Source organism: Fulmarus glacialis, unplaced genomic scaffold (genome assembly GCF_000690835.1).
Source record: "Fulmarus glacialis isolate BGI_N327 unplaced genomic scaffold, ASM69083v1 scaffold25103, whole genome shotgun sequence".
NCBI classification, from domain to species: Eukaryota; Metazoa; Chordata; class Aves; order Procellariiformes; family Procellariidae; genus Fulmarus; species Fulmarus glacialis.
In genome coordinates this window covers 125057-148987 of record NW_009204197.1, presented here as the reverse complement: position 1 = coordinate 148987, position 23931 = coordinate 125057, and the positions used below count along the sequence as shown (strand labels likewise).

At 42.8% G+C, this 23931-nt stretch overlaps 2 protein-coding genes across 2 annotated transcripts in view; one reads left to right on the top strand and one right to left on the bottom strand.

Moving 5' to 3' along the window:
• Positions 1 to 470: 470 nt before the first annotated feature.
• CEBPG (CCAAT/enhancer binding protein (C/EBP), gamma) lies at positions 471 to 1118 on the top strand. The gene has a single exon (XM_009574904.1). It carries the CDS (start codon positions 577 to 579, stop codon positions 1027 to 1029), a length of 453 nt encoding a protein of 150 aa, XP_009573199.1. The 5' UTR covers positions 471 to 576; the 3' UTR covers positions 1030 to 1118.
• Positions 1119 to 6536: 5418 nt separating this feature from the next.
• Positions 6537 to 23931, bottom strand: part of PEPD (peptidase D) — a gene marked incomplete at its 5' end in the record, with an annotated part of 137340 nt that continues 119945 nt past the window's right edge. The window contains 2 exons of the mRNA XM_009574905.1: positions 6537 to 6927; positions 15261 to 15452. Of these exons, the coding sequence (XP_009573200.1) occupies positions 6778 to 6927; positions 15261 to 15452 (342 nt within the window). The remainder of the gene's footprint in view (positions 6928 to 15260; positions 15453 to 23931) is intronic.

Genomic DNA, 23931 nt, shown 5'->3' with positions numbered 1-23931 from the left:
ACCCAGAGGGATGGTCTGAAGAGGACAAGGATCAAGTACTCCTGTTGGTCAAGAGTCAGGCTGTTAATAGGTTTAAGCCGCAGAAGGAAAACTCCAGTCTGAAAATGAAGAAAATTATATAACTGGAGGAAAAGTTAGACAGTGGAACCTGTTGCCAAGACAGAGGTTGTGAAACTGGAGATATTCGAGGCTAGGCTAGACACCCATCCATCAGGGATGGCTTTGGAATAACTGAGTAAAGCCAGTGAACAATGCAAACAGCTTGACTAGATGACCCACTAACAGTCCCTTCCAATCCAAATACGTTCGAGAGGCTTCTGAAATGTAGTTGGCAGCTTGTCCCCTTCCAGCACAGTTGTGATGTGTTATTGCCAGTTGTACCATCAGTACCTTATGCTAAAGCCATGGATGTATAAGATTGTAGCTGAAGCCAGCACCTTTAATAGCATTTTTTTTTTCCTACTAGGTTCACCTTGCCCTTAATCCATGTGAAGACCTGTTGGAAACACCTTCCAGAAACATAACAGTTTTCAGTCTCCTAATAAATTGTGTTGTGTCCAAGAAGAGCCTGTCCAAATGAGCAAGACATCCCAACAGAACACCGCTACAGATGCGAACGGAGTAAGCGTGATTCACACCCAAGCACACACCAGTGGTTTGCAGCAGGTTCCCCAGCTGGTGCCCGTTAGTCCTGGTGGCGGAGGCAAAGCCGTGCCACCGAGCAAACAGGGAAAGAAAAATTCCTTTGTGGATAGAAACAGTGATGAGTATCGTCAGCGCAGAGAGCGAAACAACATGGCAGTGAAAAAGAGCCGGTTAAAAAGCAAGCAGAAAGCACAAGACACGCTGCAAAGGGTCAACCAGCTCAAAGAAGAAAACGAACGTTTAGAGGCAAAAATTAAGCTCTTGACCAAGGAGCTGAGCGTACTGAAAGACTTGTTCCTCGAGCATGCGCACAATCTTGCAGACAATGTGCAACCTGTTGGCACTGAAACCACCACAGCAAATCCAGAAAACAATGGACAGTAGACACTGTTGCAACCTTATGAAATGAACTCTCAAGGTGCAGCTTGTCTGCAACACCATGCAGTAACAACTCTGTTCTTTTAGCCATTATTTTGTGGAGATTTTCTTCTTTTAACCATCATTTTGTGGAGATTTTCTTCTTTTTAGGTTTAACACTGAAGATTTAATACAATTAAACCAGAAACTGCTTAGGGTATTTGTTTTAAATATTTTTCTCCTCTAAAAGTTTATCTAATAAATGCTGATCTAAATTCATAGTCAACAAGAAGCTTAGTATTAGGGAAATAGCATTTTCACAGAAATGTTCACTTACCTTCTTATGGTTTGCATAATGGGAGGAGTCCAGTAGGATGGTTCACTGTAGTATCAGAAACTCATAATTGGATAAAGTGTCTTTTAAATACCTTTTAGTGTATTTAAGCCCTTTGTTTTCTCCATTACATATTGCAAAACTGCAAAGGCCATGCAGGGTGTTTGCTTTCCTGTTTGGTGGACTACTTTAAATCTGTAGAGCAAGTCCTATAAAGCACCACTTAGGTTGTTCCTGTCCAGTTATAGCTAATGGGAAGGGCGTAGTAATAGTGAGCTGGGGTGCCTAGTGATGTTTTCTAGAAAAATAGCAATATACTATGATGGCTTCCAACTGGCAAATGAGTCTGAAGCATCATGTACAAGAGGTAAAGCAGCACACTGACAAAGCCTTTTAAGCCTGTGTTCACATCACTCACATAGTGACTGGGGCCTTATGAGAACAAGATTTTGGTTTTCAGAAAATGTCGAAATGCTACCAAAAACTGTGCTCTGCAAAACTGCATCCTTGCTGGGGTGCAGGTGTCAGGGAGAACAAGATGTGCAGCTTGGCTAAGCAATGAAAGGGGTAAGACAGCATCTGTTCATCCAGAATGTATGGATCACTGTTGACATTCATCTCCATTTTCATGGCTGTTCAGATATGCAACCAAGAACTTACAGAAATTTACAATGATTTTAAAAATAAATGGCCCTAGTTTGAAAAACTAATTCAGTGGAATTTCTATAGCCATCATACAGTTCTGTGAAGGAGTATCTTCAATCTTGTTTTATTTTCATAAAAGTTTTTCTATAGCAACTTTTTTAATGCTAGTGCTAACTTTTTGCCATGATCCATAATGCAGTGGTATGTACTATATTGAGGATTTAAACAATAAAAGTAAAGCAGGAACTTTGATGTAACCTTAATTTATTTTCATTTTTAAATATTTCATTGATGGTATGGTTGTGTTACATTTAACCTGTGTGTCTGGCTAGTGGCTTATTACATTGTCTTAATTTCCCTCCTACACTACCTTTTTCCATAGATTATTTTGTAGGATGCTTGTTTGCCTTGTATCTGTACTTAGGAAGAGAACTTGGATATTATCTCTATGAAGATGCTGTTAGAAACTGAAACCTTGAAAAGTTCTTTTTGAATTTAAACTTCTAATACATGTGGAAAACTTTTATGGATTGTTTTGGATTATGGTAGTCTTTTTACAAAGATATGTTTTTTGGTTCTAGCTGCAGCTTAAGTAGGTAAGGTTGAAATATCAGAAGCTAATAAAAACCTTTTCCTTCTAGTGCTGGCCTCATTTTTCCTGTCCCTTTACTATTTCCCTCAAATGCAGAGGTGCCCACCTCAAGCAGCTATCTTTGAGAAATCAGTGCAACAGTCTCCATTCCTGTCTTCCACTCACATTTTTACTCAATGGAAAGAATCAGAAACAGTTTTGACTGAATTCCTGATTTAACAAACAAACAAAGAAAAGAAATTTAAGACTGAAAATGTACTGCAATTAAAGGGGCGGGGGGGGACGGACAGGGTGAGGAACAGAACACCAAAAACTACAAGGAAAAAGATGACTTGAAACCATCTCATTTGTTAATGGTGCACCTACTCTGGTGCAAAGGGCAGGAGCTAGTCTCTTTCCTGGTTGTCTGCTCTGTGATTTGGGACTATGTGGCCCTGTTGTCTTGCAGTTGGTTTGACAGACTGATAGGGGGTCAGAACAGGGGCTCCAAATCTGTGGTATTTGTTTCTGATATTAGTGAAAATAATTTCTTAAATCTCTTTGAGTGGGACTAATACTCTTTCTGATGCTCTGGAGGGTGACTTCTCCACCTGTTACTCCTGACAGCTCCAATTCTACTTCCTTTTGTTTAAAACAAAACTATGTTACGAAAAGTCATTTGTTTGTATAATGACATTTCTGGCTTAGAGTCTCCGCATTTGCTTTGTTTGCCTAGGGAAGCATGGAGGCTGTGTGCAGCACATCACTTTAGTATGTGAAGCCATGGACCCAAGATTATAACACATTATTATTTTAGATCTACCCTCAGTGAGAGTTTGGTTGCAAGAAAGGTGTTAGTCTATTATTCTAAGCCCCCTGCTGCCAAAATAGCTGTCTCAGACCTCCGAGGAGCAAAGGCAGAGGCAAGGCTTTCCCTCTCTTTGCCCCAAGGTGGAGCAGCCCAGGCTGTGGGACAGCAAAATGCCTCAATCTTACCCCTCCACGGCGAGGCACAGAACACCCATACCAAAGTGACTTGGACGATTCTCTCTTCTTCCTAAAGAAAGGCTGGAATACATACACATCTACACAAGAAAATCTCAGTGTAGGCCTATAAAAGTTAAGGTTTTCCTTCTGACACATTTTTCTTAACAACAACTATAATCTGTGACAGAATACGGTGCCTGTCACTACAAGAAGGAGCGTTACAGCACTATACGTTTCATCAGGAAACCTTATTCCCGTTTTCTCGCTGTACCACTAAGAGAACGGGTCTACTCTAGCCTCCACGAGCACTAGGAGGCTCTACCACTTTAACTATACCCTGCAGCTGCAGCAGTGTAATTGGCGTGGCAGATAAATCCAGAGTGCATCCAACCCCAGGGAGCTGAAGCAATAAATTCATCAGTTCAGAAGTGCTCAGACCTTTCTAAACACACAAACTTGCTCAACATAACACAGTCTTTCTGTTATTTTGGTGCCACTCTATTCTGTTTGTACCAAGGGGAAAAGGCATTTGGGAAAACATGATAGCTAACAGCCTAAAATATTCTAATGTAGTCAAAAAGAAAGTTTGCCATAATCTGTATTTTCCCCCCACTAATACATTTTAAGTGTATTAAATATCATTCTGCCTTTTTTTAAAGGCTTACTTCCTTGCCCCCCCATGCTAATTTAGAAAAAAGTTCTAATTCACTTTTTGCTTAAGTGGATAAAAATTATCATAATTACAGAACAGACTCCTGGAAGGAAGGATGAAATTTATATTCACCAAGTTCATGGGCCTGATTATGAAGGAAAATGGGAGACGGCGCACTATCCCAGACTGAAATGCATCCACGTCTCGGGCAAGCAAAACAACAGAGAAGCCGGTTACGTGAGCGACTGCTTTCCCCCCAGAACTCACAGTAGGGTTTGTTCGCTGGTACATGTCGAAGCAGAACCAGTTCTGCCTCCTGCAGCACGCCAGATTGCTCGACCTGTTCTGCAGCAACAGAGCCCAATATTTGCCAAGATTAATCACAGGCAGGGAAAGGCCTATTAACTAGACTGGGGTTACGGCTTAGTTGAAACAATTCCAAAACGCTCTTTTTTTGAAAATCTGTGAAGCGTTACTTTAGAATAGTAACTGCTATTGAACCCAAGCAACAGCAGGTTTCGGAGTGCCCAAAGCAGTGAGCAATCCCATGGGTGTGTTCAGAGCATGCCACAGGAAAGCACTTGGATGTGGAGGGAACAAGGCTGAGGCCACGAGCACCATCTTGCACTGAAAATCCTCCTGAGTTTTAGGGGGAGACAAGTCTGGAGCTCTGTGTTCTCGTATCTGCAAAGCTACCAAAGCAAAACCTGATATCCTCTGCACAAGTACTACATTTCAGAGGTACAAGTCTGGCAGTCACCACAGAAGGAAGCATTAGCACAGTTGCGCATACATGCTGCTGATCTCGCACTCTCCCCTCTTCGCCCCTTCCCCTTCGCAGTCGAGACCTCCTGCACTTACCTCCTACAAACCAATGCCAAGCAACCTTTAAAAAAATGTAAATAGGCTCATTCGTTAATAAAGTGACATTAAACATAAGGAGTGAAGTCCCCTGGATTATTTCACCATGTGTTTCTTTAGTCTTCAACATGCAGTTTCCTCTTTAGCAATGGGTCACCAAGCTGTTACGAATAAAGAGCAGGTTCTCATCACACAGATCAACCCAATTAGCAAAAAGAGCTCTCAGTAGAGCAACACATTTGACAATTTTTAAGGAAATTATTTCAGACCTAAATCCAGTCCCAGGTGGGGGGCACAGAGACAGCAACACAGTTAATTTTGACACCGTCCAAACCCATGTTGTGTTGTACGCCCCACGTAAGACAGGCGCTTGCAGGCACCCAGAAACTCACAGTTGGTCCCATTGCCTGCATGCCAGCTCCAGGATGTGAGCATCAGAACCGAGATGCTGAGACGACCAAGTCAGCTGATGCCTTCACAGTGGGAAAATCCTCATCTGGCAGGCGGTAAGACCCAGAAAAGCCCTGACATCCTGCTGTGCCTTCAGTTCCCCCTGTCATGGCAGAGGGATGTTCTGAAGTGGCTTTGTAGTCAAACTGTGCAACAGAGCCTGAAGACCAAACGGGAGTTTTGATGTGTTCATAAAGTGAGCAAGATTATTTTTATGTAGTTACAGCAACTAGTACTACTTTATGATGCAAGAAATGTATTTATTCTCCTGCAGGCTGATGAACACCTACAGTAAAGAAAGGCTTCTCTGGGTAATTTAAATCTTGTATGAATGGAAAATCATTTTATGATCATTATTAATATGTTTGTGGTGTATCCAAATAAAATTTACATGATTTCATTCTGAACCGGCTAACACTGGACAGTTAAAAATAACTCTATCATTCTGCACAGCATATGCTGCTGAATGACGCTGAGCCCTGCAGCAAAGATACTACCTTCTTGCAATTTCTAAAGCTCATGAACACCACAGAAATCTACGTTTTTAAGGAACAAATAGATGGACAAATCTAATAAGCATCGGGCTGTGTGCAAAGGATCAGTACACCCACTACCCAGAGCAGAAAAATCAGGCTACGGAAGAGTCAAAGTTTCCAGAGCACAAATTGGTAGAAAGGTCAGATAAAGAAGCAGGAACAGGAGCAGAAGAGCATAATGATCACAAAGTTGTGAGCATAAATGATGCCAAGGATAAATTTTAATAAAAATTTGGTTCTGCATACTCCATTGACACTGAAATAAGATCTGTAAGAAAAATATAAGTGTCATTATGTCCACCGAGAACAGCTGATTTTTCTTCTATGTTTTTGCAGTACTTGTGATGAAGTTTAAAAAAGGACTTAGATTGTTACAACTGCTGACAGCATTCAGATAATCCATTTCGTATTTTAAAGAGTCCCAATCATCAAAATTCAGATTTAATTGCAAGACATGTCTGAGTTGAGATTTGACAGAAGTATAAGCCCCACTGATAATGCAGCAGGGTTATTCAGGTGGCACTTGGTAATGTAAACTGCTGATTACAAGCAGCAGCATTTGAGTTACCTGGATATCAAGTGCGGAAGCTTTCTACCTTCATTTTTAATGAATGAATCATTCCAGCTAATAGCCTGCCTGCCTCTCTTGCTATTAAGAATTGGATGCATTTTATTTTATATGCTGCAGCATTAAATCAGAACGATGACTGATTAGTGTGAGACAGTATCATCCTGAAGTTTACTGCTTTTGGCTGGAGAGGCTGTCAAATGACTTGGCACTACTTTGGCCTTCTGCCATGAAAGCCTCTATTTCTTCAACAGTACGTGGGACGCACGTTAGCAGCTCCATTCCACTGGCTGTCACTGCGATGTCATCCTCGATCCGGACCTGTACAGAGAACACGGGGTTACCAAGGTATTCCAGCTGGGGACGAGAAGCACATCAGGCAGCAACAGCAGCGACAGCACAAGGCATGTTTCAGTCTGTAGTGTTGATGCAACACTAGGCAGAGCAACATACTACAAGCACTAGAATTGCCCATCACCACCAGCACCGTGGCGCAGAGCTCTGTAGAGTCCAACCCTCCTTGAGCCACCGGCCCCTGCCACCCTCCTGGGATCACACAAGCTCTATGGTGACCCCCGGCAGAGCAGCCCCGCAGGAGGTGGTGGCCCCGCAGGTGACTCTGGCGGTGCCTCTGCTACGTCAGATGCACCAGGGACAGGCTGAGCGAGATGCTGCATCAGTGAGCTCATACTGCGTAATTACATGGGGCCAATAAATCTCAATCCCCTGACATCAGGAGCAGCAAAAGGAACGTTCTCCCCTGAATTTGCCTCCAGCCTTGCTAGCGCATGGCTTGCTAAGGACAGGTTCAACAACAGTGCCTCCTGATGCCCGAAGTGCCTGTTCTCGAAGTGGTCCTGTTGCTGAGCTGCAGTTAGCTGCTCTTTGCACTTAAACGTCACATTCTCTTTTCTCTAAACACAATAAACTTTCAAATGAGGAACTGCAACATGAAATAAGCTTGTAGCTGATATTCAAAACATTGAATTTTGAGCTGATGAGAAAGTCCTAAGCAGGTCAGACATTCCCTTTAAAATAAATTACTACATTTCAAATCATGCAAGGAAAAAGCAGATCCTCTCAGTTTTCCAGCTCTTGTTCTGTTAAAATGAAAAGTATGCTCCATTTCTGTTTGACTCTAATCTCTTCTTACCAGTAAATATGCCTACACAGTCATTTCCCGTTATCTTATCAGAAAAATGTTAGTAAGTCACTAAGCTGCAATAAAAGCAATTTTAGTAAGGTGTAAATCCAAGAGAACACAAACTCTGGGGACTCCCACCTTACAGTTGCTTTAATTGTTTCTGACCTCTTGACATTTTCAACTAAAAATAAAGCTGCTTAACATTTGTACTTTTGATTGCAAAATAATCCATTTGTTCAAACAAAATGAGTCATCCAGTCCTTATTAAACTGTTTAATGATGTCTTTGCCAGATTATTTCTTTTACTTGGTATCAAGTTAAGTGTATTATAAAGCAGAATTAAATAAACAAACTCCATTGAGTTCACACATTTGATTTGGACAGCTGTAAATTTGAAAGCCGCGAGGCTCTCTACACTCAGTGTGCCTGAAAGGCCGGTGCCTTGCTGCAGAAGAGAAAATCAGCAACACATTGAATGACTCTATGCACTTGAACAGATTTTACCAGGGTGGGTTTTCTGATTCATTGCTTCGAATTTGGCCAGCTGAGCAAAAAATAACCCAAGGATTCAGCAAGATGGTCGCATTGCATCTAAAGGTGAATCATGCCCTCTGCCTCACAGCAGCCCCTAGCATCTGTCCCGCTGGGGCCTGGCCCCGGGCACAGCCTGCCTCGGTGGACCAGCTCCTGCCAAAAACCTGCTGGTACCAGGCGAGCCCTGCAAAAGTGCCAGAATCCAGGGGACAGATCTGGTGACATGGTAAAAGCCAAAGCATCACGTTGGCAAGCGCACCAGAGTAAATGGAGCTGGGCACAGCGTTGATGTGGAAAGTAAAAATACTAGTGCAAAAGTAAGCACTTGGTGCTTACTACAAGAGCAGAGGGGAGGCCAGCCAAAGCTAGAGCTGGCTGCCTATGGAGAGAGCCTCTTCCGAGCACCGCCGGCTTCACAAACCTTCCCCTGCTTGAGCTGAAATTCCCCAGTGTGTCTGCTACTGAAAAGTATCAGCCACAATTCATCTGCTTAACCAGTAAGATTAGAAAAAAAAGAAAAAAATTGTTGGTGTTTTCCAGTTCAGCATTTCATGCCTTCACCAATACCTCGGCACTCTTTGAGAGGACGGACTGACTTGAAAGCAGAGCAGATGAAAGCCAGACTGAGAGGGAGCAGGAAGGACAAGTGGGACAAGATGTCTGTCAATGCTGTGCCCCATCTGGGCCACAAGAGAAAATCAGGATGGGGCAGGAGCTGGAAAATGGAGCTAGAGTGATGAAAGGAGCCGAGGGAAGAAAGATACAGCGAGGCAAGACAGGATTGACAAATAATGGACAAAGAGAGATGGGGCTGGCTAAGGAGTCCAGGAAGGGAGATCCCGGTGGAGGTGAGAAGCGAGACACCCTCAATGAGGAGAGCGCAGGGGGGTGCTGGAGCCGCCTAAGCCAGGGAACTGAGAGTTACCAAACGGGGGAGGATGGGGAAACCCATCAGTTTGGAGTGCCACGCACAGCAACTCATTGTATAGGAGAAACGTTATTAGGAGATCATAGAATCGAACCGCAGTTGTGAATTGCCATGAAAAGCGGGAGAGCCAGCACCGTCGCACCAGCCTGCTCACCATCAGCAACTCCAAATGGTCTTTGGGATGTAGCTGGAGGTGCACAGACCCACCGCTCCCATGGGGCCTCACCCATCACTCCCAGGAAAGCTCCAGCTCCTTCTCCAGGATCTAACGATTTCTCTGCCTGGATGAATCTCACCTGAAATGGGTGCTTGCCATAACAGAGAAGATGGACTTCTCACTCTCAGCGCACATTTTTCCTTTGCCTAAAAACAACACAAGTGCAGAGGAACACAGGTTCTCAAGGGGGAGGAAATTTTTGCATTTGCTCTTTTCCTTCACACCCTCCGTGCTTCACCCTGAGTTTAAACTCAGCAGCAGCAAGGAGCAGCTTCAGAGGACCTGCAAAACCTTCCCTACAGGAGAGCCCGGCATTTGGTCTTGTCTTCTGTCCAAATGGACAAAAGATGCTGGATCTGCCTGGCAAGGCTCACTGGCTTGGGACTGCGTTTCCCAGTGGGGGACAGTGGTTATGAAACTTTCTGTCAGAGCTGTCCCTGTTTGCAGGCTCTTTGTTCAACAGTGCTGCTTGTTTCAGGGTTACAGAGTGGTTTGGAATCGGACACGGCTTAAAGGAACAGCAAACCGAGGTGTGAGGTTCGCTGCACCAGCAGCTTTCAGGGCGCTCTGCATACACCCCAGGAGCGGCTTTGCTTTTTTGATGTGGAATAGCATGCTTCAAAAAGCACTCCTGCAAAGGTGAAGTGGCCGGGAATGCCAGGACTGTCCCTAAAATGCCTTTTTCTTATCAAGGGTAGTGGCATGATCTGTCTAGATGGACCTGATTGCATAACTGCCTAATGCCAGCAACAGACCATCATGTGGCTCGACTCAATGGACCCAACTCTGTCCCAAAGCAGGGCTGTGCGGGCATAGCCAAGGACAGCATAGGAGTTAAATACCAGGGCTGCTGTCAGCTATATATACAGCCTCGCACTTTGTCCTGACTTACTAATACAGTCATGCTCCCCAGAGCCTCCTGTGTTATCTTCCAAGGGAAGGGGGTTGTAGCACTCATTCATTTCTATTGGATGATGATATATATAAAAGGCTTTTGAGAATCAAGAAACAATTTTGGCCAATTAAATAGTCCAGATTTGCATGATGACAGATCCCAGATGTGATTAAAAAAGACTACTGGTGACACGTCTCCTTTTTTTTTAATCTATTGAGCATTTGTTTGATTATGGCTGTGGAAAGCAGCAATACTATCGCTGCAAGATCTTAGAGCAGGAGACTCGCCTGGGAAACGATGACAGGACGTGGGCCACACATGTTACCCCACAAAGTAAATTAGCACACGTGCTTCTGTCCAGCTGAAGGATCCACGTGTCTGTTTTTATAGCTGGTATCCTACAGAGGCAGATGCATGTAGCCAAGGGGACTTATTTCGACTCAGCCATCAACTCACCAATAATTTTTAATAGAGCAAACTTACCACAAGCAGGGTTCAACTTCTGTATTTCAGGGGGACTGATTAGGAAATAGAGCTGCCCTTATGTCAAACCCAGGGACAGGCGGTTAACGTTGCAGGGTTGGGGAAGGCACTTTCCTGTTACCATGTTACACAAAGAGGCAACGCCAAGATCTTTTCTATAGAGGCTAACAGGCTCTGTGCTACACAATGACTTTCTCATCCCATGCTGCCAGTCCCTCTTCTTACTCACAAGTAAGTCCTCATGTCAGGCGCACTTTATTTTAAAGGTCCACATATAAACATTTTATAAAACAGGATCAAGATTAGGAGGGTGAGGCCATGTATTTTATTAGATCAACTGATACAACTAGAAAAAGAAGCTTCAGGCACACAGTCCCTTCATCCAGGCTCAAAAAGATGCAATAAACTGTAAGCTAAATACAGGTTAGAAATAACTGCTCTTACTTTAACCTAATTATGTTAATCAGACAACTTAAGAGAAAAGGGTTAAAGAAGGTTTATAAGCAACTAGTTGCTGTTTTTGCGTTGCCTACAACTATCACTTCTCTTACAAGAACTTTAAAGAAAGCTATATATTTCATTATGACAACTACTTTTCTACGAAACCGGTTCAAAACGATGCTGTGTAGCATTATTACTGCTGCATAATACGAAATGTTAAAAAGCAGATGAGCATAGTGTTTATAGCCTAGTGAACTATTTCATTCCACAACACACATTCACCATAAACCCAGAAACAGAGCTCAACTTTCTGAAAAATAAAAATCAGGATAGAGACAACTGCATGGCTCTGTGAACCAAAGGTAGAAGCAATTAAATATCCTGCTTTTTATTTGGTTTAACATTTGTTCCCGAGTAAGGGAAGTACTATTGTTTTGAAAAATATTGTAATGTTAGTGGATCTCCAAGATCCTGGGCTTTGTAAATCTATTTAACTTTTAAATGAGAAAAATCTGCAAATGAAAGAAAGTAACGTATTTAACATTTAGCTGTCTTTCAGCATTTTCTCTAAGTTGCATAGAGTTTTCACATATTAAGTCTAGTGCTAGTTCTACAAATCCTAGGGAAAAAGAAAGCCTGAACAGAGACTGAATATTTAAGGCCAAAAAAAGATTGAACCGTTTTACTGGGTCTTTGAGAAAACATCATATGAACTGCATGAATCAGTAATCGGCTTATGAAGAATGGAAATGTCAAAACCTAAAGGGCAGCATTTGGAGTCAGTATTTCCCCTTCCCTGAGGAATCGGCTGCTTTTCCTGAGCAATAAATACAACCGTATACACATACCTCTATTTGCACATCTATGTTTATTTATGAGAGCGGTGAGGGCAGAGTCCAGGCAGAGCAGAAGTGCACTGGAATGGGCACTGCGCCAGCACCTGATGGCAGCCCTTGCCCCACAGAATTCATGACCTCGGTAAATCAGACCTTAGTTTTGCAGATGGAGAACTGAAGTACATGTGACTGAGTGACTTCCCAAAATTGGCCGAGGAAGCTTGTGAAGGACTGAACTCAACGGCTGTCAAGTAAAGAGTTTAGGGCTTCAGGCAGGGCAGCCTGTGCTCTCAGAGGCTGATCCCCTAGCAAAACTTCTTGCCTCCCTCCAGAGGGATCTGTTATTTGACCCAGAACAGCTCTTGTTTGGTAAAAGCCCAAATTATGAGGTCCCTGAGCAGCAGTTACAGCCATGAAGGCTGGGTATCTGTGTTACAGGGATGCAGGAAGGCTGGGCTGCCAACAGACCTGTTCTGAGCGCGCGCAGGAGCTGCGCCGGTGCCGCCAGCACACGCCCCGCACGCCGGCAGCAATGCAGAATGGGCGAAGGAAAATCTTGTGTTGTCTCTCATTCTTTCCTGCTCTTGCAGCTTTTACAATCTCTTTATGGCTAATACCAGGCTGCATGAATTACAATAAATGGCTACAATCTTGCCCTTTTTGGCACAGCAAAAGAGCTTCTCTTCTCAGTGCAGAGACTTGTCACAGTCAAGAAAATTATCCAAAGCCCAAAAAAGACCTGAATTCAAGGTGAATTCATTAAAATCCACAAATCCTCTGTGCGGACAGTCTTACTCAGAATTACAGTGGTGTTACTTTGGTTAATGTAAGTTCATTTTTGAAGTGAATTAAACTAAACCAAATTAAGAACATTTTAATTAGTGCTGAGCTCTGCAGAGGGAAATGGACTACTTATTTCCTTCCGTAGAATGTATTTTTCTTTTAAACATAAAGGAAGATTGGACTGGCTGTAGTGAGGTCTTTAGCTAGAACTGACACCAATATTAACCCCTGTACTATTAATATTTGTCAGTAAAAACACTGGGCTTCACAGCATCTTTTTTAATCATGTAGAGAGAAAGTTTTCTGACATGCTTTTGAGAGAAATACTCACTCATTCTGGATAAACTAGAATGAACCAGCATGCAGATAACTAAGCACACTACACAGCACAAATTACATCTTCTATTAATGCAGAATCAAGTCAGAATTGTAAAGATGGAAAAATTCATTTTGATTGCATTATAATTCAGCTTTTTTGTAGAATTCAGAAATACTCGGATGTACTTCAGTCTCAGATTTTATTTCCATTCTTCTCCTGGACAAAATCAAGTGACAACATCTGGCTCAGGGTATGTGTGTATTATTTTTTTTTTCTCTCTAAGTAAAATGTATTGTTCACAGGGGGATTGGAGATTTAGATTTTTGCTCAATCGTTTTTGGGCAGCTTCCCCTTCTAGCAAAGTTTGTTGGCTAGCTCTCCTTACAAGTCATCATTACAGGAAGCTAAGCAAAAAACAGGGGAGAAAGTTAGACTTTGCTTGAAATCTCTGGAACAAAAGTGCCTGATCCAGCAATTTACTACCAAGGTAGAGATCCTGTGCTGTCACTCCTATTCCACGCAAACACAGGCAGCAGGTGAGCCACGTGCATGCCTCAAGCAAGTCATGGAAAAACATGGGCTTTGCTGAGCGTTTCCAGAGAAAGCTCACCAGGAATCAATTCAACTGCCGAAAAACTCCCACAGAGTGTTTACAAGGAAAGTGAAGATAGTTAAACCTGTTTTCGTGGCGGTGTCAAGCTACACAAGTGCATTACAGCGTTCCTTTAAAATACACTTCAGCATGCGGTGCCATATATAATGTGCTCACAGTTAGAAAATGCAGAGTTAGCTGCCTTTCATTCACCAGTTTCTCAGTTGGCTGGCTGGCTGGCAAGTCTTGATAAAGAAACAACACAGAGACAGATAACGCCCCAAACCTCAGCAGTGAATTAAATACCAGAGAGGGTAAAGTCCCGCATCTCTCGATAAGGCTGCACACACATCGTATGGGGAGCCTCCACGGGCGGCTGCCCAGGAGCCTGGCTGGCTCACACAACTGGTGATGGCACACATAACTTTTCTGTCGGGGTTGGTGGTTCAAAGCCAGCTCAGACCAAAAGTGTTACAGTAATTACCCTCTCATGGCTGGTGTACAGCGATAAATTAGTCGATGGCAGCAGCACACAATTCCTAATGAGTGACTTTTCATACCAGAAAATCACCGCCATTGCCAGTGATTGTTAACTTTGTTGAGACTTAGCAGAAAAGCCACGAGGAGGACGGGGCATTGCAGCTGCCTGCTCTATCTTCTCTGTGCATGAATACGGAAGCTCAGAGAACAATGCGGCACCCTTCAAATGCTTGCCCTGCTAAAATGAAAACCCACTGGAAGCCACTGCAACTGCTAAACACTCTGCGAGGGTGGTGGCTTTGAATGGGAAATGTGCCCTGGAGAGCATGGAGAAACAAGGCCCCTTGCACAGCAGCTGCCTGCATGGGAACGATCGCCCAGATCATGGCTACCTCCCGAGTCAGCCAATCTTCCTGTGCGCACACTGCTGCCTGAGCCTGCAATGCGATACCTCCAACACGGGTGCTCGTGAAGACCATCGGCCATTCCCTTGGAGAACATGGAAGGCTTTACATTCACAAGTTTTGCGCCATTCTGGCAATAGTCCAGTAAGAGCAATTATTGCTGTTCTTCTCTACTGCCTCCCTGACTTAAACAGCATCAGGCTCTTCTGCCCTGGGAGGGAGCACCGGACTGTGCTGCTGTAAAGGAAGCTAACTCTGGAATATGGATCTCAGTCTCATATTTCATAACATACACGTTTCACACATTAGACAAAACACCTACCTAGCAAGTCACTGTACAGTGCTGACAGAAGGTATTTCAATCAATGGAAAAATATGGGTCTACCGTTAATCAGATATCACAAGTATAAAACCGCATTCAGAAATAACAAAAAAACCTCCAGTTTGTCTTCAGAGTCAAATGGCCCAAGGTGCTGCTTCAGGAACAGCCCTATGTGCAATACTTTACAACTTCCAAAAGATTTCTTCTCAAGTACACAGTAAAGGCAAACAAACAGAAAACCAATTTCAGAGAGCCATCCGGTTAGGAGTTACTCACCCCACCAAATCCTCTAAAGCGCTGCAGGACGTCGTTGTTGATGAAACAGGACTGCGCAGGATCACGGAGGGCTTGGTCCAAGAGGTGGTCGATGAAGTAGATGCCCGGCTCGATGGTCAGCACCATGCCCTGCTCCAGGCTCCGGGCAGTGCGCAGGCTCCTGAGCCCCGGCAGGTCAATGCGCTCCACTCCCTGCAGAAGAAACACCGGTTCTGACAGACAGAATGGCAATTCGTAGCAACCTTTTATCAAGACCCTCCTACGCTGACTGCTCTATGAGACATCCAAAATACAAAAAGTAATCGGGAAGCAGAGGACTGAAACCCTGTGTGTACAGTTACCTCTCTCTCATCAGTCCCTCATTTAGCTTTCACGTACAGCGATGACCAGCTTTCAACTCAACAACCGAACTGTTTTTTGCACCACAGAAATCCTGGCTTTGGATATTCTTGGTACTGTCACTCTCTACCTTAGGAGAAGTACTGCACTACAGAGAAAAAATAATTACTTGCACTATTTCTTTCTATACCCTCCCTTGCAAAGTACAATCTTTTAAGTGACGTGCAAATCTTGAAATGCCCCCTCCACATCATGGTTGAAATAGCTGAACTATGCAGCAGAGAACAATTTCTCCAAGGATATGCAAATGCTTATTCTCACTGAATGTTATTAAAATTACACATTTATGATCTTGATTCAGGAGCAATGAGTCTACACATGACCTCATAAAAGCAGCCCATTTAAAACTAAACTTTTGTCAGATTCAGACTTTCAGGCAACATGGTGCTGACTGATATTATTAAAAACTAAGTCAAAACAAGTCCTGACTAGCAAAACATTCTCTTCTTCCCAAAAGCTGGTGAAGTAAAATGATACATGAGGACGTGCTTAGTCAAGGAATTAGAAACACTGCAAAGACTAGTTCAGGATATTAATTTTCTTCCCCAAATGTGCCAGGTATTGCAACATCGGAATAAATATATCTCAATCCCCTCAGCTTTTTGAAAATTCTTTGCAACTGTAGCAAAATTTCATCAACAAAATATCGTGATCACCAGTAAACAGCTCACAGGCCCACTAGCTTGCAAACATGCACACACACTTTGCTCATGAAAACTTTTTGGTTTCAGCCAGTAAGTCAGAGGTTAACAGGTCTGCAAGACCAAGGTGTTATTTTTCTGGTCTCCAGGTAGCATTCCCAAATCTTGCTTCTGGCCAAAGTCACGGTAATTTTCCTTGCCAGCAGAAGGGACGACTCCTTTCAGGATCACTAGCAGCGTGACCAGTATCACGAGGACAAAACATCCCCTTTTTCCAGGGCAAAGCGCACTGCCCAGCGCTACCCTCGGTGCCTGGCAGCAGGGCCAGCATGTCCCGGCACGGCTGTGCTCCCGCGTTTCTGCCACACCAATGCGGGGGGGCAGAGGGAGGCAGGAGCATACCCTGCAGATTAGCCACATTTTCGTCTCATTGAATCATTTGCTCTTCAAGGCTTATATAGCCCCACAGTACTGTTTGCTCCTGACCTCCACTTTCAGTTCAGAGAAAGCCTATTTCACAGAAATCCTGCTTGCAACAGCCACTCAGCAGTGTTTGTTTTATTCTCACCGGTCACCTAAGCAATACTGGAGTTGCTTTTTTCCCTTTGCGGAGCTTCTGTTCCAATGCACAGCATCTTACAGCAGCCAAGATTTTCAGAGCTCACCAGCCTGGACATCTGCGGGTAGGTTTGCCCATGTTTCAGAGTTGTGGTGCATTTGCTTGCCCTCACAAGCCAGCAAGTGTATCCTGACCATTTTCACTGTGTATTCGATACATTTTATTTCATATGTTTGATCTGAATTTTGCAGAGCATTATATTACACTAAAATAAGAAAGCACGATTTTGTTTTACTGAGGCTAGGAAACAAGAATACTCTGATATTAAGCAAAGCACTTTGCATTTATATTCTTATCAAACCCCAAAGAGAATCAATATATTTCTAAACTTGAAACAATAACTGCACTGAAAGGGAGCCATTTTTCTTTCTGCTGCTGCCCCATGGGGTTTGGCACCTCACACATTCATTGTCATGCGTAAAGGAAATGAGGGCATCCAATCTTGTGGATTAATCTCTCCATGAGCTGTAAACAATTAGATTAGTGTCTGGACCTTTTGGTGTTGTGCCAACTATCTATCGGCTGCTTTACAACAAACACCCATATTTGGCTTTTAAGTACACTACTCTTCAATTCTACTTGTAAATGCCTTTTCTGAGGCAGTCAATCCAAGACAGATGCTAGAAAGATGAATGCGCAGCAAGGAAAACAATGGCAAACATCCTCTGAAGGCAGCCCTAGCGTGGTGTCTGCATTTTTTGGCCTTTTCTTAAAACAAATGAGGTTTAACACCAGGTGTGACGATAAAGCCTCGATGCCCACTTCATTTATCTCTGTACAGCCGTTAAAGCAACATGTAGGCATTTTGTCTGGACTGCTTGCAGTCTGATTCTGCTTTTAGTACTTCCTCCAAGAAGCTAACAGCATGTTTACAACTCAGGAGCAAGACCCGGGGATTCATGTTTGGAAACCTCCTCCAGCAGCGCAGGCTCCCCGGCCATCAGCAATGCAGGGAGGGCCCCCAAGGCACCTGAATACTACTGCTCACCCAAAACTAAAATTTTAACTTCTCTAGAAGGAATTCACAAACTCTTTCTGATATTCCCCCCGTCCTATCTCAACTCTAGGTTGTGTTGGCTCTTGGTTTCATCTCCAGGTCTTTGGATTTTGCAGGCACTGAAATCACTGTGTAAATGGCAGCAGCTACATCTCTTCCATGAAAGCATCTCTAATGGGCCTTTGGAGAAAGGGTAAGACTGCTCAGCTTTTCAAAGACAGCAAGCAGGACACCAGTGGGTGGGCTCGCGGCAAGGAAGACCTATGGTCGCTTTTAAAAGAGGCTAGTAAGGTGTTCACCAAGAGATGCATGAAATGGATGAAGAGAGAGACAGGTTCCGGCTATCGCGTGTACATGGCCATGCATACCCTGAGCAGAGGACAGCCCCAGTCCAACTTGCTGTGACGCTAAAAGACAAGATGAGCTGGGACAGGGAGTGAGCAGAGCAGGGAAAGGGGAAGGTGACCAAGCCAGGGAGATGACCAAATTCCTTCTTTTGAGAACAGCACTGGATTAAAACATACATCAGACTATGGCTTCAGCATCCCAAGTGACATCTGATCTCTGGGCACTCGTGACCATCTCGGCAGCTACCATGGCCATCAGGTCCAGGGGCTGACATTTCTCAGCTCTCAGTCTGCTTCGGTTGTTTATGAAAACTAGGACAAACTGAGGATTTTTTTAATGACTGAAATACCACCACCCCCAAACAGAAGATTACAGGTCTGAAACAAGGACGCTGCCATTTTCCATCAAGTCAAACCCTGTTGGGAGCAAAGCCTGATAGGGAAACCTTGCACTGTCATCCATCAGTATGAATCTTCTGCCATTAATGGATTTTTTTCTTTGTGAGGAGGAAACTTCCCTACATTTTGCAGCTAAATGACGAAAGCCTTGTTTTCAACAATAACCATGATGTTGTTTTGTACTCAGATGAAATGAAGAGTAAAAATGTGAACGCTGGCGCAGCAGCTCTGTGGATATCTGTTTCTATTACTGTTATATCCTGGAGGCCTGGCCACGGAGCAGGACCCTGTCGCACTCAGTGCTGTCAACTGAAAAGCATAAGCTGGTAATTTGCCTCAAAAAAGTGTAGAGAATAATCTAGAAAATATTAATGCCTAGGCATCTAAAAAGAGACTCCCAGTGATATTCTGGGAAAATTACTTTTCGAAGAACTGTTTATTTTCCTGTATATTGCAACAACAGACTATATCCGAAATTGTTTTCTAAGACTGATTTTATTTGGAGGTTCTGCTCACATTTTAAAATTGAGACACTCCCCCCACAGTAAGCACAGATGTATGACACTGTCATTTGCGACTGTACTCCTGCCAAGAACATCAGATTCCAATTAATGGTTCATGTAAGGTAACAAAAAACAGCATGTCTAGGCAATAAGGACTGTCAAGGGAACAAGAGAATTATTATGTAAACTGATTTCATTACTATGTAAGCAAAATAAAAGTTCAAATTAAGTTAAGCGTGCAGTAATATAAAATATAGATCTATTTTTGGAATAAGCAGGGAATTAGGAAGTATGCAAATATGCCTATCCCCCAGAAAAGTGGCTCTGGAAGACTAGAAGTTCCAATATCCCCAGAATACCTCAGTATAAGGATGAATTACTGCCTGCTCCCAAGCAACTCAATGGTTAATGGGGGTATGTGTTGCTTTTTCCATGGAAGAACTGCAATGTGTATCACGCTGGATCTTGTCCCACACACACCGGCTACTAGGCAAAGTGATCAGAAGCAGAAATAGCTCCAGGCCCACTCAGGTGAGCCTGATCTCGGGTCCGTCTTTGGATCAGGACAGAAGAAAACCACAGGTGATGTCTCTGTGCTGGCTGGTCATTGCCCACAGGGCCATGACACCAGCTAGGAATTCACAAGTGCAGAGATGCAAGGACACCCTCCCCCCTGAAACCAGGGGCTGCAACACCCAGAAGTTTCCTCAAGTCAACAATGGCAGCAAAACACGGCTACAGCAGAGATCACCAAAGCTACTCATAACTGCAAATACTGAACCACAGTAAAAGATTCGTGTAGCAACACAAACTAGTTTCTGGTACTTTTTCCAGCTAAATCATCACAGAACTTTTCTGAGCCTGACAAACAGACTGTCCCAGTTGGGCCACCTCCAATACAGTGAAGTCCTAACCATTTTACCAAGCTAAGTGCAATCAAGTATTTAAACTAGTCAGAATACTAACATTATATTTAGATTATACGAAATCAACACCAAAGTGAAATCTCAGCTCTTTCACTCTTCCCTATTCTCCCACTGTGTATACCCAACTTCTAATTAGCTCATTTATTGTAAAAAGCACGGAGCCCTATGCAGCTAATAAAATAAAAGTCTTGAATTCCATTTCACTTGTCTCCTGGTCCCTTCTCTCTAAGCCCTTGTTTCTCTTGCTGAGTGTTACTAATGAAGATTAATTTATTCAATCTATCCCGCTTTTTCCCAGCAGCCTGAGCTGCCTATAGTCACCTGAAGGAACTGCTGTCAGTCCTGCCTTTGAAATAAGCAGCAGGTTACAGGAGAACATGCCCCAAGCATCACATACCACTTGCAGCATTTGCAGTCAAAGCTTCCACTTCTGCAGGAGAATCTAATTACTAGTTGGAGCTTTTGGGACACAGCTCAAAGTTAATATTGGGGGCATGGAGGGCACATGATATTTAACTGGCTATTTTATTTGAAACATTTTTGTCTTTTCCTAGGTATTACCCATGGTATCAGGTTTAAGCTGCCTAGTAAGTTTCCTGTTATTGCAGGGAATGAGGAAAAATCACCTGCCACTTATTCGAGGCACTGCTGCCTGCTGAGTCAGATAGAGCTGAATTTCAATCCATCGCTACAGTGTGGTTCTGAGCTTAACTTCCCATGTCATTTTTGCTTCCTGATCCTCACATGTCACCAAGCTCCACTGCTATCATAATGGAAAAAATAAAAAATACGGATTATATTTTTTCTTTTTTTCTTAAAACCTAAGCGTGAGGAAAAAAAGAGATAGCAAATAGTAAAAATCACCAAGTTGACAACTACAACATAAACCTGGAAGATGAGGAGAATATTTAGATAGAAAATTCATAAGAAATGAGATAAAGAATTGCAAAAGCTACCAGCAACACTGTCTTAAAATTGGACCAATGACAAACACCATTTAAAATCTGATGGACGGGTTTTCTTGTGACACACAGAAAGCATACGTAGGCAACGGACTTAAATGAAAGGGCTTTTTCTTTTGTTTTTTCTTTCTTTCTAGATCTTTAGATACTAATATTAGTGGAAATTGCACAGCAAAAAACCTAGAGTATACCTATGATACCTTTTATACCTTACTTTTACATGTAATTGAAAGCAGAACTGTACTGTTTTCGTTTTTCTCTCCTACTGCGCCTAGAATGAATTGCTCAAAAACACACAAGCTCTGTTAGTCTCTGCTAAAATTTCAGAAAGATTTGACAATAAATATTCAGATAAAAACTCTCTTAGCACACAAAGTCTTGCAACAAACAAGTAAAAGAAACATAAACAAGTATCTCCATCAAAAAAAATTAACCAGAACTAATGAAACCCAAACCAAGCAACAAAAAACCCCAAGTCCCCGACACTTACCTTCTCAGAGGAGGAGGGAAACCCTGTGGTACGACAGGGCACGGTGCGCACCATGGCACTGCACTGTCATGGCACCTGAGCCCTCCCTCCTCTTCTGCCTCTGCTCAAGTCCTAAGCTCCCATAAAAACCCAAACTCCAGCATTTGTCCTCACAGGGAAAAGCTGCTGGGAACTCATCACAACTTTCCTGAGCACACGTAAGATGCCACAGCAGGGTAAGAAGATCTATTAACCTAACTCCGGGAGGGGTTTAAATCCCACAGAAGAATCTTAGGCTGCAGAAAACTCTCCTGGTTGGTGTTCGACCCAACAGATAACAACAAGCACTATGAACTTCAGCGCTGCTCTGCATAGAAATGCTGCAGAATTGAAAGTCTTCACCAATTTGTTTCTTGCCTGCACTCTGCCTGCTCAGTGGCCCACACAACCATATGGCTCTGCTATGCAGGAATTCAAAGAATCAAAAAGAAAGTGATTCAAGGGGACCCCACGAAGCAGAAGCAGCAGGCTTTTTTCTCCTAATCTTTTCTCAAGGTGTACAATCGCTTACAAGAACAAAACGCAGAGCTAAAACTAGTGAAAGGCCCTTTTACTCTTTGTTCATATAAGCGCCTACCATACAGGTTGTTTCATGTTTGCAGGTCCTGGGTACGCACAGCTAGAGCAAGGCTTTGCAAGGTTATGACCAAGTGAAGCAATTTGCATCACTGGGGCTCTACATAACAGCTTTAGGCTCCTTGGTAAATTCACCTCATCCTCTGCTTCTTAAAGGAAAAAACATTAATGCATCATTTGCAATACTAACCACAAAAAAAATGAAATCTTCTGCTTCAGCATAAAGTAGGATACATAAGGAAAATAATTTTTGCCAGAACAAGATCATTCCTGTATTCTCTAGGAGGTTTGGTGACCTAAATCCCCAGACGGTCATCTCAGATCTGGGAGCAAGCTTTCTGTTAGAGCCAGACGCAGCTTGTACACCTCTCTGAGCAGCAGAGATGTTCCCCAAGCATGCACAGTAATGGAAGGACATGGATAACTCCAGGATCAAAACAAACCTCTAACCTTAATTTGCTGATGCAGAATAGCGATGAAAGGATCAGCTTTTCATGAGAATAGAGAATTGAATTAAAACTTTAAACTAAGGTAAATCTTATAATTTTAAAAGACAAAACAAAATGAAACTCTTAATTCACAAGATGTTAAAATCACAGTAGTTATTAACCTAACTTAAATTAACTGGCTTATTATTATAGAAAGTCATCAAATGTACTTAGCATTCTTCAGAGCCTTACGGACAATTAATATAACATGAAATTGAATCAACTCAAGCATCTAGAGACGCAGAACCTAGTTTTAAATGAAAACTTCAGCCCCATCTACCTCAGGGTCTGAAAATTTGGGATCACCTACCACATTTTCTCCATTGCAGCAGGCACAAACCCTCATTTATATCCCGTATCGAATTTACCCAGAAACAAATGAAAAAGTGTGGGAAAACCATCTCCATGATTAAATTTTACAGCTGAAGCTAAGCCCAGTGGAGTTTTCACCCTTTGAAGCTAGCTCTGTCTGACTAAGAGCCAGATTTTCTGAAGTGATTAGTACCACTGGGGCTGGATTTTCAGAACTGCTCAAGTTGTAGTTAGACCCTTAAAAGCAGCAGAGAGATTTTCAAAGAAGTATTTGACGCTCGGCTTTCCCGCGAGGAATAACACGGTACACTGCAGGAGACCCGATTCCTGAAGGAGCTCTTGACTGCCGAGTACTTCTGAAAATCAGGACATTTACTTACGTGCTTCAATGGCAAATACTGGTGGTTACGGTCTTTTAAAAATCTTGCCCTAAACACAGCTGCTAAGCCACATTTATTGCTGGCCAAAACCAATTATTTTTTATCATGGAAAAAAAAAAAGGAAGGGAAATGTTACACTTTTCTAATATCCCAGAGTATCCTTTGCAGAAAATGTGCAAGCTTTTTACAGTGTTTGTCAAAGAGGAAGAAAGTGCTTGTTCAATGCTGCATGTGAAAGCAGCTTACTGGAAAAGATGAAAACTTATTATTGCCAATTTTGAAAAAAGAAATCTTTGGCTACTAATGAATAACTAATCTAAGCTAACAATGTCTGGAAATAGTTTTTTTGGAACACACAAAACTTTGTGACGGATAAAAATTAGGAAATTAAAGCTTATTGTATTATTCCAAATGTAACTGTTTACACTTGAGGAAAAATAATGGAATAATATCCACTTGGAAAGTTTTTATTTTTAAAAAATCCTTTGTAATACTCCCAGAAATTCCCTCAGCCAAAAGCAAATAACTTGCTTCTTAACCAGCTAGAAAAAAAGAGCATGATACTACAGGCATGGGCTCAGTGTACAATAAAC

Coding starts and splice junctions, on each gene's coding strand:
- CEBPG (XM_009574904.1), top strand. CDS start 577: ATGAGCAAGACATCCCAACAGAACACCGCTACAGATGCGAACGGAGTA.